The following is a 15,102-nucleotide window of genomic DNA, read 5'->3' on the forward strand; positions in this document are numbered from 1 at the left end:
CAGGCAAGGGAAAGCATGCAGGCGAAACAGGCCAAATTAAGGAGTTTGGACTGTACCTTGCTGGCAATGGGGAGCCAATGAAGGCACTTAACTGACTGAGCCACCCAGGCACCCCAAGATGTGAGCATTTTTAAATGACAGTGGAAGGGAGTCAAAAGACAGGGTAAAGCTGAAGATGTGGGAGAAGGGGATCATGCCCTGAGGCTAACAGCATCTGTGACAGCCTAAGGGGATGAGATCCAGGGCTCAGGGGAAGGGAAAAACCTACACAGAGATGTTCTATTCACATCCAATGACAGGCAGCGATAACAGGAGCATACTAAGTCTGCTACTTAATTCTCTTACTCTAGAAATCACAGAAATAAACAGGTACAGGCAGTTGTCCCTTTCTTGTTTCCCAAAACAAATTTACAGGCAAAACAGTGAGTTTTAAAATAGGAGCCTAGGGGCGCCTGGGTGGCACAGCGGTTGAGCGTCTGCCTTCGGCTCAGGGCGTGATCCCGGCGTTATGGGATCGAGCCCCACATCAGGCTCCTCTGCTATGAGCCTGCTTCTTCCTCTCCCACTCCCTGCTTGTGTTCCCTTTCTCGCTGGCTGTCTCTATCTCTGTCAAATAAATAAATAAAATCTTTAAAAAAAAAAAAATAAAATAAAATAGGAGCCTAAATAGCCAACTTCTGTTCAGAGAGTAGTTCCAAATGGATGATGCTCCTGCCAAAATGAGTATAAAATCTGAAAAAAATATGAAAATCAACCACTTAAAGGCACTGAAGAGAATCCAAAAGCAGGCAGAAAATGAAAGGAGTAAACACGTGGAAAGAATGAAAGAGCATGCGGCAAGTTTCCCAGTTTACAGCTATAGGCATGAGTGCAGGCCCCAGGTGAGCCCATATAAGACAGCTGGTAGAAAACCCACAGCTTTACTGCCTTGAAGAAGCAGAAGACAGATCTCAGGACCACCAAAGCTGCTGAAAAGGGAGGAAGTAGGAGAAATACCGGAAAGAATCACAAATTCTGTATATAGACTCTGCCCAAATCTCTCACTGACCTCTGAAAACCACAAGCACGGATTCCAAGGAGCTGAAATTAAGAACAAAATAACTGAACAGGTTTTTCAACTGAAGGAAAAGAGGTTAGATGGAGTTTAAAGACAGAGCACCTTAAATAAATATTTCAATGCATGCTCAGATGTACCAACTGCAAGTTACCTTGGGAAGCATTTAAAAAACAAGATGGACTGAAGGAAGGGTAGGGGGATGGATAAACATGAAAATGCAAACACAGCAAAGTGCTAAAGAATCTAGATAGTGAGATGTGGCTATCTACCATACAATTTCTTTCAACTTTTCTGTATGTTTGAAATTTCCTATAATAATATGTTGGGGGAAAAAATAGGAGCCTAGATACTCTGGTTTATCAAGACAAATACCAAGAACCACAGAGAAAAGAAGGAAAGGGTTGAGGGAGGGGAAAGGTTAGAAGTAAATAGCTATTCACCAGACTATAAATACAAGAAGGTAGGATTTCTATCTGAATTTCTCCTAGGAATTTCCCACTAAGGTGGGATCTAGGGCCGAGCTGAAATCTGACTTAGATCTACCCTCTGGAAAATAAAAATTGCTGTGAAACTTTTAAATAGAAAGCTCTTTTTCAGGGTGCCTGGGTGGCTCAGTCGGTTAAGCATCTGCCTTTGGCTCAGGTCATGATCTCAGGACCCTGAGATCAAGCCCCGCGTCAGGCTCCCTGCCCAGGCGGGGAGTCTGCTTCTCCCTCTGCCTCCCCCACCCCACTCGTGCTCTCTTTCTCAAGTAAATAAAATTAAAAAAAAAAGAAAAAAAAAACAAAGCTCTTTTTCTTTTATTTAACTTAAGAGACTATATAAGTTTTAAAAAGATTGGGCTTTCTAGTAAAACTTCCTCTGTATACATTTACTATATGTACCCTTACCATAAATCAGTGTCTTCAAAATACTGTGTTTTTAAAACTTTTTATATCTATAACCTCAAGTAACACAATTCAGACAGATGATAAGAGTATTAATTTCTTTTTTTTAAGATTTTATTATTTGAGAGAGAGAGAGAGAACGAGTTGGGGGGGGTAGAGAGAGAAGGAGAAGCAGACTCCCCAGGGAGTCCAATGCACTGATGCGGGGCTCGATCCCAGGACCCTGAGATCATGACCTGAGCCGAAGGCACATGCTTAACCTGAGCCACCCAGGCGCCCCAAGAGTATGAATTTCTTTACAGAACATAAATACACTTGGATTAATCAACTTTCTCAGATACCAAATGTCTGAACCATGACACAGATAGGGAACTTACGAGATCACCCTGATATGGGTCAAAAACACAGGCTCCCCAACGATTTGCAACATCCAGCTGAGGTCTTTGCTTAACGCTCTGGATCTTGTAAAATCACACTGTGCAAGTGGGGTCAGTAAAGACCTTTTCAACCACCTGTATCCATGTACCTAGTTAGCAGATCTATCCTTTCCTGCTTATTAGGCCATAAATGCTAATTCACATCCTAGGTAAAAAGAGTCACTGAAGTGGCACAATCATGACCCTAAACCAACAATACCAACAAAAGAGCATTTGATTAGTCCATTTATAGTAAGATTTCTCTGCTCTGATATATTTTCCTGCAACTGACATGTAAGCATGATGCTAAAATAGAATAAAAAACCCCATGCCTATTATAATGTATTTAATTGGAAAAAACACCAAATTCTCTAATTTAAGTGTAGAAGAGGAAGGAGCATCTTTGAAAGTTTCAGTAATGAAGCCACTGAAACTTTCAAAATGAAAATTATAGACTATTCTTTGATTTATGCCACGATAAAAGAAACAATCAAGGAAGAAAAGCATTTCAAGAGAGAGCCTGGAAATCCTACTCTCTTATCACAGTTTAGATAACCATGGTGGCTTTTTATGACCAAGAATCACTTGGTTGTTTTTAGTTTTATAAGTTGTTCCTTTCTCTAATGACTGTTTAAAATAAAAGACCACACTATCAACAAATTCTCAGATAGAAATTCACCTAAGTATGTGTCCTGCTCTCTCCTGTATCTGCCCTCTTCAGCTAAGCCCCACGAAGGCATTATAACGGACTGAAGCGGAGACGTAGACCATCATTAACACACACGGACCATACCCTCAATAGCCATATCATTTGATATACTACCAGATAATAAAACGAGGAAAGCCAGGGAAAGGTTTAATTCAGCAGAGCTGAATTATTCTGTGTCAATAACCTTGGCCCACGGATCTTCTATACCCCCGTTCTGTACCTACAAAAGCCAAGGTAATAGGAAAAACTAAATTCGTTGCCCAATTTCCCGAATTTGTCCTTTCCTAAGAATTACTTGGGGTGCCTGTGAAAATGACGTTTCCAAGCTCCCTTTCCTAGAGAGTCCATGGCAGTAGACCTGAGGTAAGGCCCAGGATTCCTATTTCACGACTCAGGTAAGTCTTATTAGTAAGTAAATTCGAGAAATGCTATTGGTGCTGGCTTTCCCCAGTAAACCTTGTCCTGCTGTAAGCTGATCAAGAAGAGTCTGGAAGGTAGTTGCTCAAAGGGGAGAAGGCTCCAAAGTTCAGTGTTAGCATGGCCTCAGGAGTTTTGGAAGGCCCTGAGTCATTTCTCACTGGAGCATGCGGCATCCCCACCTTCTTCCGAGGCCAACTGGGTGCTGGGGACTCAGTTTTCTCTGGTGTCCAAGGATGACCTCAAGGCTCTCCAGATGAGGTCACTCCCACAGGGCTGTCACAGGCCCAGTGTTATACATATTCTCAAAGGCTGTGGCATCCTGGCTCCTGGTTCCAACTGTACTTGGATCAAAAGGTTGACTTTATTGACAGAATGGGGGCAGATGCAACAGGCAGCTGAATGGGAATGCTCCTGAACCCTTGGCTTCCATCTCTGCCCTTGGGGCCTGCACCCTTAACGTGCCCAAAATATAATGTGTAGTGATACTTTCTCACAACCGCTTGTAGGCAGCTAAGCAAAATCCTGCAGACCCTGGCAGCCTTGTGACAAACTGAAACCTTGCACTCAGACAATAAAGAGCCATCCTTCTCAGCCACTTGTGCTACTAAGAAGTTCACATGCTAACTGTAACAAAATCTAACAGCATTTACTGTGGGCTAAGATCTGTGCTAAGCCCTTTTTACATGCTTTAACTTGCACTTCATTCACTCATCTCACATGTATTATCAAGAGCCCAGTATGACAACAGAGGCTGAGATACCACAGTGAACCAGAGAGACATGAATCCCTGAATTCACGGACCTCTCGGTCTAGGGAGGCAGACAGTAAAAGTTATAGACAAGTAACTATGCGGTATGTCTAAAGGGCTAAGTACTTAAAGTTTTTTAAGGGGGAGAGGGGTTCGGGAAAGGGGCGTGTGGAGGAGCGTGCGGTTTACAATTTTAAACATGGCACTCACCAGCTAAGGGGAGCCCAGAGCAAAGCCTTGAAGGAGGGCCCAAGGGAGCCACGTGGACATGTGGCAGAGTGCTTGGCAGAGGAAGTGCCAGGGCAAGGCTCTGCGGTTGGGAGTATGCCGGCGTGGCCCAGGGAGCACAAGGAAACCCGTGTGGCTGGGCAGAGTGAACAAAAGAGAAACATGGTGAGGCCAGAGAGGCAACAAGGCCACGCTGGGAGGGCCTGGAGGCCACTAAGAGAACTCTAGCTTTTATTTTGAGAGAAATGGGGAGCCGGGGGAAGGTTTTGAATAGAATGAAGTGTTTAAATTTATATTTTTCAGGATTAGGCTGGCTGTAGGGTTAAGAATAGATTGTGAGATTGGGGCGCCTGGGTGGCTCAGTTGTTAAGCGTCTGCCTTGGGCTCAGGGCGTGATCCCGGCGTTCTGGGATCGAGCCCCGCATCAGGCTCCTCCGCTGGGAGCCTGCTTCTTCCTCTCCCACTCCCCCTGCTTGTGTTCCCTCTCTCGCTGGCTGTCTCTCTGTCAAATAAATTTTTAAAAATCTTAAAAAAAAAAAGAAAAAGAATACATTTGAGGGGAGGATTAGGAATCTTTTGTCAGAACCCAGGTGAGAGAGGATGGTGGCTTGACCAAGGAGGTGGTGGCAGAGGGAAGAGCAATGCTCCAGCTCTGGATGTAGAGCCAATGGACTTTCCTGAAGAACGAAACAGTTCTGTAACTTTGTATGGTGACCGATGGTAACTAGACTTGTGGTGATCATTCTGCAACATGTACAAAAACATGAATGCCTGAAACTAATATAAGGTTATATGTCATTTATACTTCAATTAAATATTGATTTGACTGCGGTGTCTGGGTGACTCAGTCAGTTAAGCATCAGACTCTTGATCTTAGCTCAAGTCCTGACCTCAGGGCTATGAGTTCAAGCCCTGTGTTGGGCTCCACGCTGGGCATGGAGACTACTTAAAAAAATAATAATAATTGATTTGATCATGGAAAAAAAAAAACCTAATAGTTCGCAGAAGTGGGGTCTAAGAAAAAGAAGGGAGTTAAGGATGACTGAGGTTTCTGGAGGATAAAACTGCCATTAACTGAAATGGAGAAGACAGATTACAGGTAGGACAAGTTTAGAAAATGCAGAAATCTTGTCCTGGATGCACTCCATCTGAGATTATTTGACATCCAAATGGAGCTATCGACTAGGTAACTGGGTCTACAGGAGAGAAACAGGCTGGAGATATCAGTTTGACAAACAACAGTACAGCCATGAGAAAGAATACAGTAGCAGAGTGAATACAGACAGAGAAGGGAGGCCTAGGAACTGAGCTGGGAGGTACCCCACCGTTTATAGGTCAGAAAGGGGGATCAAGCACAGGAGATGGACGAGCAGCAGGGAGGGAGGGAGAAGACACAAAAATGTGGCATTATGGAAATCAAAATGAACATCCCAGAAGAGAGATTGCTCACTGGCACCCTACACATACATAATCCTTAGTGGGTCCGTCTGGGAGGCAAGGGTAGGAACACAGTCAAAATGTAAAGACAGACTTGAGACCTTCCACTATTTTTTCCTTTAACAAAAGGACCTTGTGAGGGGAGAAAAGACCTCAAAGTCATGACTAACGAATGCACTAGAGCCAAGAAGGAGGGGTAGAAGGCAAGCCCTTGTGCAGGGAAGGTAGCAGCAGCACCATCTTGTGCTCCATTATCCCTAAGTACGTGCACAAGCAGCTCATCTGAATATGAGGTATACCTGCAACTCGCAGGGAAAGGGCCAGTCCCACCGCCAAACTGGACACCTCCTGCACAGGTGCTCCACGGAGCCCACAGAGCGTCCTCTGGGTGTCTGCAGGACTAATTCTCACAAGTCTGCTTATTCTTTAACCCACACCTGCTGAAACCTTGTAGTCACATGCATAAAGGCTAACTGCCACAACCGAGAGAATGTACGGAGGAACACTTGGAGGCAATTGGCCTACACCAACTGAGAGGAGCATGGGGCTCCTGAGGGGCGTGCATCCCGGCTGGGCACGTCCACACCTACCCCAAACGAAGCCTGCACTTCACAGCACCATGCCCCAATGCTGCAAACCGTTTTCCAGTGCACTTCAGCACTCTGCGGGAAGAGGCAGTAGAGGGTCAGAGATGGAGCTCTGACCTCGAAAGTCAGGAGACGTGCGTTCTGGTGCTGGCTCTAACATAAAAGCTGTGTGAAAACAGCCAAGCCCCTTAAAGTGCACGAAGGAACAGGCCTCATCTCAACCTCATGTTTCAGAGTCTCAGTTTCCTCTTATGGACAATAATACAGAGCATAGAGGTTAAAAGAATTGGCTTTGGAGTCAGGCTGCCCAGGTCTACTGTTCATTGTTAACCTGTGTTAAGTTATTTAACTTTCTGAAACTTCATTTTTAGTATCTATAAAATGTAGGTAACAGTACATACCACATGAAGAACTATGTAAACAAAATGCCTAGTAATGATGTGGGCTCTCCATAATGCTGAGAGAGCTGTCTTCTAAGATGCATTTGTTAATAACTAATCTCTCTATCTGTAAGGAAGACATATTATTAGTAAGCTTCTGATAAAGATGTATACCAGATCAGCAGAAATAATGTCAAAAACAAAGAAAATCACAATTTAGTTAGCCAAAAAAGTCAGAAGAATCAAAATAGCAGAAGTGAAATACTGTGCCATATGAGATATACCTTGAACAGGGATCTCCCCATAGTTTGGTCTCTTATCTGACAGAGCCGTCAGGGGTTTGGATGTAGAGATTGGTCCACTTATGGAATGTCTCTGAAATCATAACATAAACAGCATCAAAGTTAGCATAAATCTAGAGCTGGGACTCAAAAAGTCAACACTGCAGAGAGGAATACTTAGTTATGAATCCCCATCATTCTTTCCAGAAAGAATGATGAATCCCCATCATTCTTTCCACACACTTAATAGCACAAAATGTGATCAATATACTATTTAAAAAATTCATACAGAAATATCCCCTGTGCCCCTTACTCAGTCTTCCCCAATGGTAACATTTACAGCATATTACCACAACCAGTACACGGACATTGTTTTGTTTAAAGAGAATTCTTAACCATTACACACCCGTCAGCGAAATATGGACATGCTCCTACTACGAGAGCCCCAGTACAGCCTGTCATCTTAATTCAGCACCACCACAATGGCTCTGCCACTGGCTTCCTCATCTCCGGATACATGCATCCCTCTTTAGTGCAGCCACAAGTAGGTGCCACAAATACTTCCTCGGCTTCATCTCCTGCCTTCTCCGTCTAATGCTCAAATACCACCAAACTATTCATTTCTACACAGACCATGGTGTTTACCGGCACTGTCCTTTCTGTCATGCTTATTTTCCCAGCTTTTCCTCCAGCCCTTTTTAATCTAGTGAACCTCTAACTACTCATTTTATATTCCTAGCAGAAGTGTGCGAGGTTCAGCCTCTTCACATCCTTACCAACACCTGAGACTGTCTTTCAGTTTTAGCCATCCTAAAGGGTACATAGCAGGATCTTACTGTGAATTTAATGTTTACTTCCCAGTGACTAATGATGTTGAAAATCTTTTCATGTGTTTACTGGCCATTTGTGTATCTTCTCTAAGGAAGGGGCTTTTAAAAAATCTTTTGTCACTATTTACTGGTTTGTCTTCAATCAAGAAGACAAAGACGTCTTCTTGGAATATAAATGTTTTGACAGATAAATGTATTGTGATTACATTCTCCTGAGTCTATAACTTATTTTTCATTTTTCTTTCTTTTTTTTAATTTTTAAAGATTTATTTATTTATTTATTTATTTGACAGAGATAGAGACAGCCAGCGAGAGAGGGAACACAAGCAGGGGGAGTGGGAGAGGAAGAAGCANTTTTTCATTTTCTTAATGTCTCTCAGAAGTTTCAAATTTTGGGGCGCCTGGGTGGCACAGCGGTTAAGCATCTGCCTTCGGCTCAGGGCGTGATCCCGGCGTTGTGGGATCGAGCCCCACATCAGGCTCTTCCACAATGAGCCTGCTTCTTCCTCTCCCACTCCCCCTGCTTGTGTTCCCTCTCTCGCTGGCTGTCTCTATCTCTGTTGAATAAATAAATAAAATCTTAAAAAAAAAAAAAGTTTCAAATTTTGATGTCCAATTTATCAATTTTCTTTCATGGCTCCTTCTTTTTATGTCCAAATAAGAAATCTTGGCCTTCCTGAAGATGAGGATGATTTTCTCTAATGTTTTCATCTACAAGTTTTGTAGTTTTAGCTTTCACATGTAGGTCCACAATCAATTTTAATTTTTATAAATGCCATGAGGTAACAGTTGTGGTTATTTTTCTTCCATATAAATTTTAGATGTTCCAGAATCCTTTGTTGGAAAAGCTACCTCTCTCCCATTGAATTACCCTGGCACCTCTGCTGAAAATCAGCTGACCTGTTTCTGGATTGTCTAATCCACTGATATAATGTCTACATTTAAACTTATGTCAGTAGGTGCAGCTGCTGGTACTCTGGCTATTTGTGGGATGTTTATTTGTTTATCAGCTTAACGAAGATTTCAAACAAACAAATAAATAAATAAACTATGTCAGTACCACACTGTCTTAATTACTCTAAGTGCTGAAATCAGGTAGTAGAAGTCCTCCAAATTTGTTTCCTTTTTTTTTTTTAATCTCCCAGATGCTTTGGATATTCAGGGTCCTTTGAATTTCCACATAAATTTAAAATTATATTATCAATTTCTACAAAATAGCACGCAGGACTGTCCCTGGGATTGTGCTGAATCTACAGACCAACGTGAGGGACAGCTGTAAGATAGTAACAATACTGCGTCTTCCGGTCCATGATGTCTCTCTCCGTTTATTACTTCTTCAATTTCTCTCAGCAATATTTTATACTTTCCGTTATACAGATCTTGCACACTTTATTAAATGTATTGCTAAGTATTTCAATTTTCAATTGTTCAACTGGAGTGACTAGATCTAAGAAAGGACAAGAGGAATCCTCAAGACAGCAGCTAATCTTTTATAACCTTACCTTGTGACATCCCACCCTCTTGCCATACTCTATTCATCAGAAGTGAGTCGTGAAGTCCAGCCAACACTCGAGAGGAGCTGATTCCACAAGAGCGTGACTTCTGGGAGGTGAGAGTCACTAAGAAGCACTTCAGAGGCTGAGTACCCCAGTTACTTATGGATCTCCTTGGCTCTTTTGAGGTTTACTTTTAAGGTCTTTTAGGGCAAGGCTAGCAGTGTTTACTCAAGAGCTGCAATGCAGTCCTACTTCAGGGTGTGGCCCTCAGGGGTCTCTAAGGAATGCTCCAAGTACTCCAAAATTTCTCCACAGTGGCCAGTGGGAACTCAAATGATTCCCTGCCCTGTGTGAACTATGGGAAGCGTTTACCTGACAGCTCCCCGGTGACTCTTCTTTCCTGGGAAACTGTTCTTACTCAGCCTTGTGGGGATTCACCCTGTGCCTGCACAGACTGGCATTGAGGCAAAGACTCACAGGGATGCCTTTGCAGAGGCCCTTCCTCTGTGTAGCTCCCTCCTCCCAGGTCCTCTGCCCTGCAAATTCCAGTACTCTCAATCTCCCTGAACACCGATCTGTGTCTCCTCAGACCCAGCTGGTTCCCTCTTCCTGCCTCCATCTGGCTTCATCCCCCCTGCACCACCATCTGGAACCTCCCAACAGGAAGTGTGGGCCTGGCAGGACTTTTATTTAAGGACCACAGTCTCATACTGCCTGCTGTACATGTCTGAATATAATTGCTTCCTATAATTTGTACAGCTTTCGAGTTGCTTGGGGTGGCAGAGTAATCTAGCCTGTTACTCCCTCAGAGACAGAAGTAGAATTCCCACTCAGGGAGTTTTGAAAAACTAACAATCCCAATCTTAGGCCCTATTCCCTAGAGATTCTTGTTCACTAGGATGAGGCCTGGGAATCTATGTGTTTAAAACCTCTCCACATGGTTTTTATGCACAATTAGATTTGAGAAGCACTGTGCCAACCAAATACTAAAAAGCTACTGAATGTGGCTTGTAATTATTAACTTTAATCAAGTTATAGAGATGAGATTTTTCACCTCCTATCTTTACAAAGATTTACAAAGTCATGCTTTGAATATTAAACTTCAATTAACAAATATTACTTAAAGAAATTTCTCTTTTGAAGTTTGTATTTTGCATCTTGAGGTCAATAGAAAACGTCTGATTAACAGAGAGCATATAAAAAGCATTAAATTTACAGTGGGATTAGAATTCCCTTGCCCCTTCCTTGTAAATTAAGGGCATTAACACCTTCTACACACATGCAAATGAAGAGCCACTAATTTGCAACATTACAAATGCAGAAGGAGTGCACTTTTACTCTAAATTTCATACAGGAAAAAGTTAAAAAGTAAAAACAAAACAAAACACCAACAGATTCACTTGTAAAATACATGGCCAATAGTTAACAAAGTACAAAAGTCTCCATTCAAAAATAAAATGCTCCCAAATCCTATTCTAGTTTTTAGGAAGAGTATGGCCAAGGCTACCCTGTATCAAAGGGTACTAGGTACTAGGTCTATGGCTGTTTTTCCTTTGGCTACTCTCTCTTATGTAGAAAAACTCCACCACAGCCACTCTTTCCAAAAGTGGCTGACCAACAAAGGCACAGTGAGAGGCCTCATGAGCACTACAGAGCAACAATAATCTCCCTTGCTTCTGGGTCTGCATTTCCACAGTGGCCAGGAAGAGCAACTTCAGAGACTTGTTTATGATGGATCAGCCATGCCCTTGTGCTAGACTGCTAAGAAACGGCCCATAATGAACCTTCTGCAGAACCCCCAACTCTGAGTCTGGGCTAGCCTTACAACTTGGTTGAAGCTTGAGACACAGCACCATGTAGGAATCTGAGAGGAAAGATCACATGGAGAGAGTGGCCCAGCCATCCTTGCTGAGCCCAGGCCCCAGTGGCTAAGGGGTGAGCCCATACAAAGTCAACAAAGAACTGCCTAGTCAATACACAAATGTGAAAAATCATACAACTGCTCTTTTAAACCACTAAGCTTTGAAGAGATTTTTTAGGTAGCAGAGGCTGACACACGCCAACTACCATATTCTACTTAGAGAGATGGTCCCTGAAGCCACAATGCCCAGGTTCAAATCCCAGCCCTACCACTTCTTCATTATATGACCCTCAGCAAGTTGCTTAACCTTTCTGGTTAAACTTTCAGTTTCCACATGTGAAAATAGAGGGCCTCAGTTTCCATAAGTGAAAATTAGTACCTGATAACAGGGCTGTCGTGAGGATTAAATGAATTCACATTATAAAGCATTTGGAATGGTGCAGAACACGTAGCAAGTGCTCAATACTTATTAGCTATCACTATTACTTTCAGAAGAGTAACACAAGGGACATTTTCATAATTTATCTCAATTAAGGATATTACATTATTTTACAACCCTAACTACATTCCTCACGAGGTAGTCATTTGCCCCCTAACATAAGCGTAAATGACTGTTAGGACGGACTTTCAGATGCTGAGGCCCCCACAGCTTCTATGGTCATGGACACTTACCTGCATAGGTGAGACAGCTGCGGCAGGAGGGGTTTTCATAGGGCTTGGACTCAAAGGCGTGCGAGGAATCGCAGCTGCAGTGGGGTTTGGTACTACAGAAACAAACACACACTGAATGCATCACAGTAAGTGGAAGCTTTCTTAACTTGTCTTCCCTGAAGGATCCCCCAGAGTACCCAATGCTCTGGCTCCCCTAGAAGCTGTCCTGAGGCCTAAGCTCCATGGTGCACTCACAGTCGTGCCCAGCAGGTGCTGCTTCTCCTGCCACCAGTGGATTGTCTGTTCCCTAGAGTAGTTGTGTTGATTCCCAACCTGGTTATGCCAGTCATTTCATTTTTGCCATTTCACTAACTTAGGTAGTTAAAGAGCTCCATGAGCCAATAAAATTCAAGTTCAAAAAACCCAAGAGGAGTATTTCTGCAGCAGCATCAGGTGAGAAGCCTGGCCCAATGTGGATGTGCATTCAATGAAGGAACAATGGAAAACAAAAACAAACAAAAAACAAAGGAACACTGGGCTCCCATTCATCTTTTCTCATCTCCTCCTGTGGAATTCATCACTTCACTTCGCAAGTACTTTCTCGTTTTCATTTAATGCATGGATGTGTAATATTCACTCACGTCAGTCTCCCTCTTAGACTGAACTATTCAAAAGTCAGATCCATAATTTACTCACTTCCAGATACTTCAGCTTGACACAGGCGTTGGTAGAGGGTGCATAAAAAATGGTTATTTGTTTGAAGATAAATTAAAATCAAAATGGGACACAAAGATAAAATCAGGCACATCACCCAGTGGGAAAAGATGATTTTTATGCAACCAAGAACTTGTATTTAAATTGCTATTTTTAGATGCATTATTTTATTGAGATAAAATTCACATAATAGGGGCACCTGGCTGGCTCAGTCGGTAGAGCATGCTACTCTTGATCTCAGGGTTGTGAGTTCGAGCCCCGTTTTAGGTACGGAGCCTACTTAAAAAAAATTTTTTTTTTTTTAATTCACATAATAGGGGCACCTAAGGTAGCTCAGTGGTTAAGCGGCTGCCTTTGGCTCAGGTCATGATCCCAGGGTCCTGGGATCCAGCCCGCATCTTGCTCCCGGCTTGATAGGCAGCCTGCTTCTTCCTCTCCACCACTTGTGTTCTCTCACTTGTGCTCTCTCGCACGGGTGAACACGCGCTCTCTCAAATAAATATATAAAATCTTTGAAAAAAACCTCAAGTAATAGAAAGTAATTTTAAAACGATAGTTTAATGGTATTTAATACATTCACGATATTGTGCAGCCATCATCACCTCTACCTAGTTCCAAAATATCCCAGTATCTATTAAGCAATCACTCCCCATCTTTCTCTTTCCCCGTCCCTGGCAGCCGCTAAACTCCTTTCTGTCTCTGTGAACTTACCTATTCTCCATATTTCATATAAATGGAATCTTATAACCCACGGCCTTTTGTGTCTGGCTGCTTTCACTTAGCATGTTTTCCACATGGTAATATATATTAGTACTTCTTTGATTCCTTCCTATGCCTGAATAATATTCCATCAGTTGGATGGACCACATTCTGTTTATGCATTCATCAGTTGATGGACAGCTGCGTTGCTTCCATGGTCTGGCTACTGTGAATAGTGCTACTATGAACACTGATGTACAACTATTTGAATACTTGTGTTAACTTCTTTTACGTATATACTTAAGCAGTGTTAACTACAGAGTCATTTAGACATATCTTATTGTAAAATATTGGTTTTTTTTTTTTTTAAATATCAGTATAGAAGCAAATTTACTTTTTTGCATTAGAATCCATTTCATCAAGATTTTTTTTTTTAGGGGCGCCTGGGTGGCACAGCGGTTAAGCGTCTGCCTTCGGCTCAGGGCGTGATCCCAGAGTCCTGGGATCGAGCCCCACATCAGGCCTCTGCTGGGAGCCTGCTTCTTCCTCTCCCACTTCCCCTGCTTGTGTTCCCTCTCTCGCTGGCTGTCTCTATCTCAAATAAATAAATAAAATCTTTAAAAAAAAAAAAAAGTGGGATAGGAAGTTATTCAAAATCTTCATCAAGATTTTGAATAACTGCATGACTTTAATTTAGTATAAACAATTCATTATCATTTCATTTTAGAAGTACAGATTTTTATAAGTCTTTCCTTCATCTTAGCCCATCATATTACCCAGAGGTAGCCACTAACAATAGTTCCAAGTCCATCTTTCTTGCACTTTTGTTGCAAAAATCTATGTACTTAAAAAAACAAAATGAGATCACACTATATCATACTGGTCTGCAACTTACTATAAAGGATTGCAGGCATATTTTAACATCAGTACTTTGAGATTTACCTCATCCTTATTAAAAAATGCATAGTACTTTATTGTACTAACGGGTCATAATTGACTTAATCCTTTAATGGGCACTTAAGCAATTTCCAGGTTTTCCATTTTTTCAAACAATCCTACACTGAAAACTTCGTGTGTATATCTGTATCTACATATATTTATAAGCTTATGCCAGTATTATGTATAAGAACTTCAGAGTCTATGAATGTGGCATTTTAAATTGGAAGATATTGTCCTCCAAAATATCTGTACCAACAGTGTGAGTATGTAAGTGACTTTTGCTCTGATTTTAAGTCATAAAACTAATTTGTGTATAGTCACAGAATACAGATTATAGAAAATCTACTATTGTTAGAGTGAATTAGAATAAAGTTTATCATGAAGTTTAAAGATTTTAGAAGAAAATATAAGTTTTAAGTCACATTACTTTCAGTTATTTTTGTTGTTGTTGTTTTTAAGATTTATTTATTTGAGAGAGAGAGAGAGAGTGGCTGAGTGGGTGGGGGAACAGAGGGAGAGAGTCTTAACCCGACTCCCAACCCAGGGCTTGATCTCACAACTCTGAGATGATGACATGAGCCAAAACCAAGAGCTGGATGCTTAATTGACTGCGTCACCCAGTGTTCTTTTAAGATTTTTTTAAAATTTTTTTTAAGAAGATTTTATTTATTTGAGAGAGAGAATGAGAGAGATCACAGAGGGAGAGGGAGATGCAGACTTGCCGTTGAGTGGAGAGCTCGATGTGGGGCTTGATCCCAGGAC

General features: G+C 42.0%; 1 protein-coding gene across 1 annotated transcript in view; it reads right to left on the reverse strand.

The window, feature by feature from the left end:
- Positions 1 to 15,102, reverse strand: part of SPECC1L (sperm antigen with calponin homology and coiled-coil domains 1 like) — a 126,521-nt gene that overhangs the window by 42,324 nt on the left and 69,095 nt on the right. The window contains exons 9-11 of the mRNA XM_034642180.1: positions 12,010 to 12,101; positions 7,095 to 7,244; positions 6,493 to 6,564 (exon numbers count right to left, since the gene is read on the reverse strand). Of these exons, the coding sequence (XP_034498071.1) occupies positions 6,493 to 6,564; positions 7,095 to 7,244; positions 12,010 to 12,101 (314 nt within the window). The remainder of the gene's footprint in view (positions 1 to 6,492; positions 6,565 to 7,094; positions 7,245 to 12,009; positions 12,102 to 15,102) is intronic.

The sequence above is a fragment of the Ailuropoda melanoleuca genome, chromosome 14 (genome assembly GCF_002007445.2).
Source record: "Ailuropoda melanoleuca isolate Jingjing chromosome 14, ASM200744v2, whole genome shotgun sequence".
Classification (NCBI taxonomy): domain Eukaryota; kingdom Metazoa; phylum Chordata; class Mammalia; order Carnivora; family Ursidae; genus Ailuropoda; species Ailuropoda melanoleuca.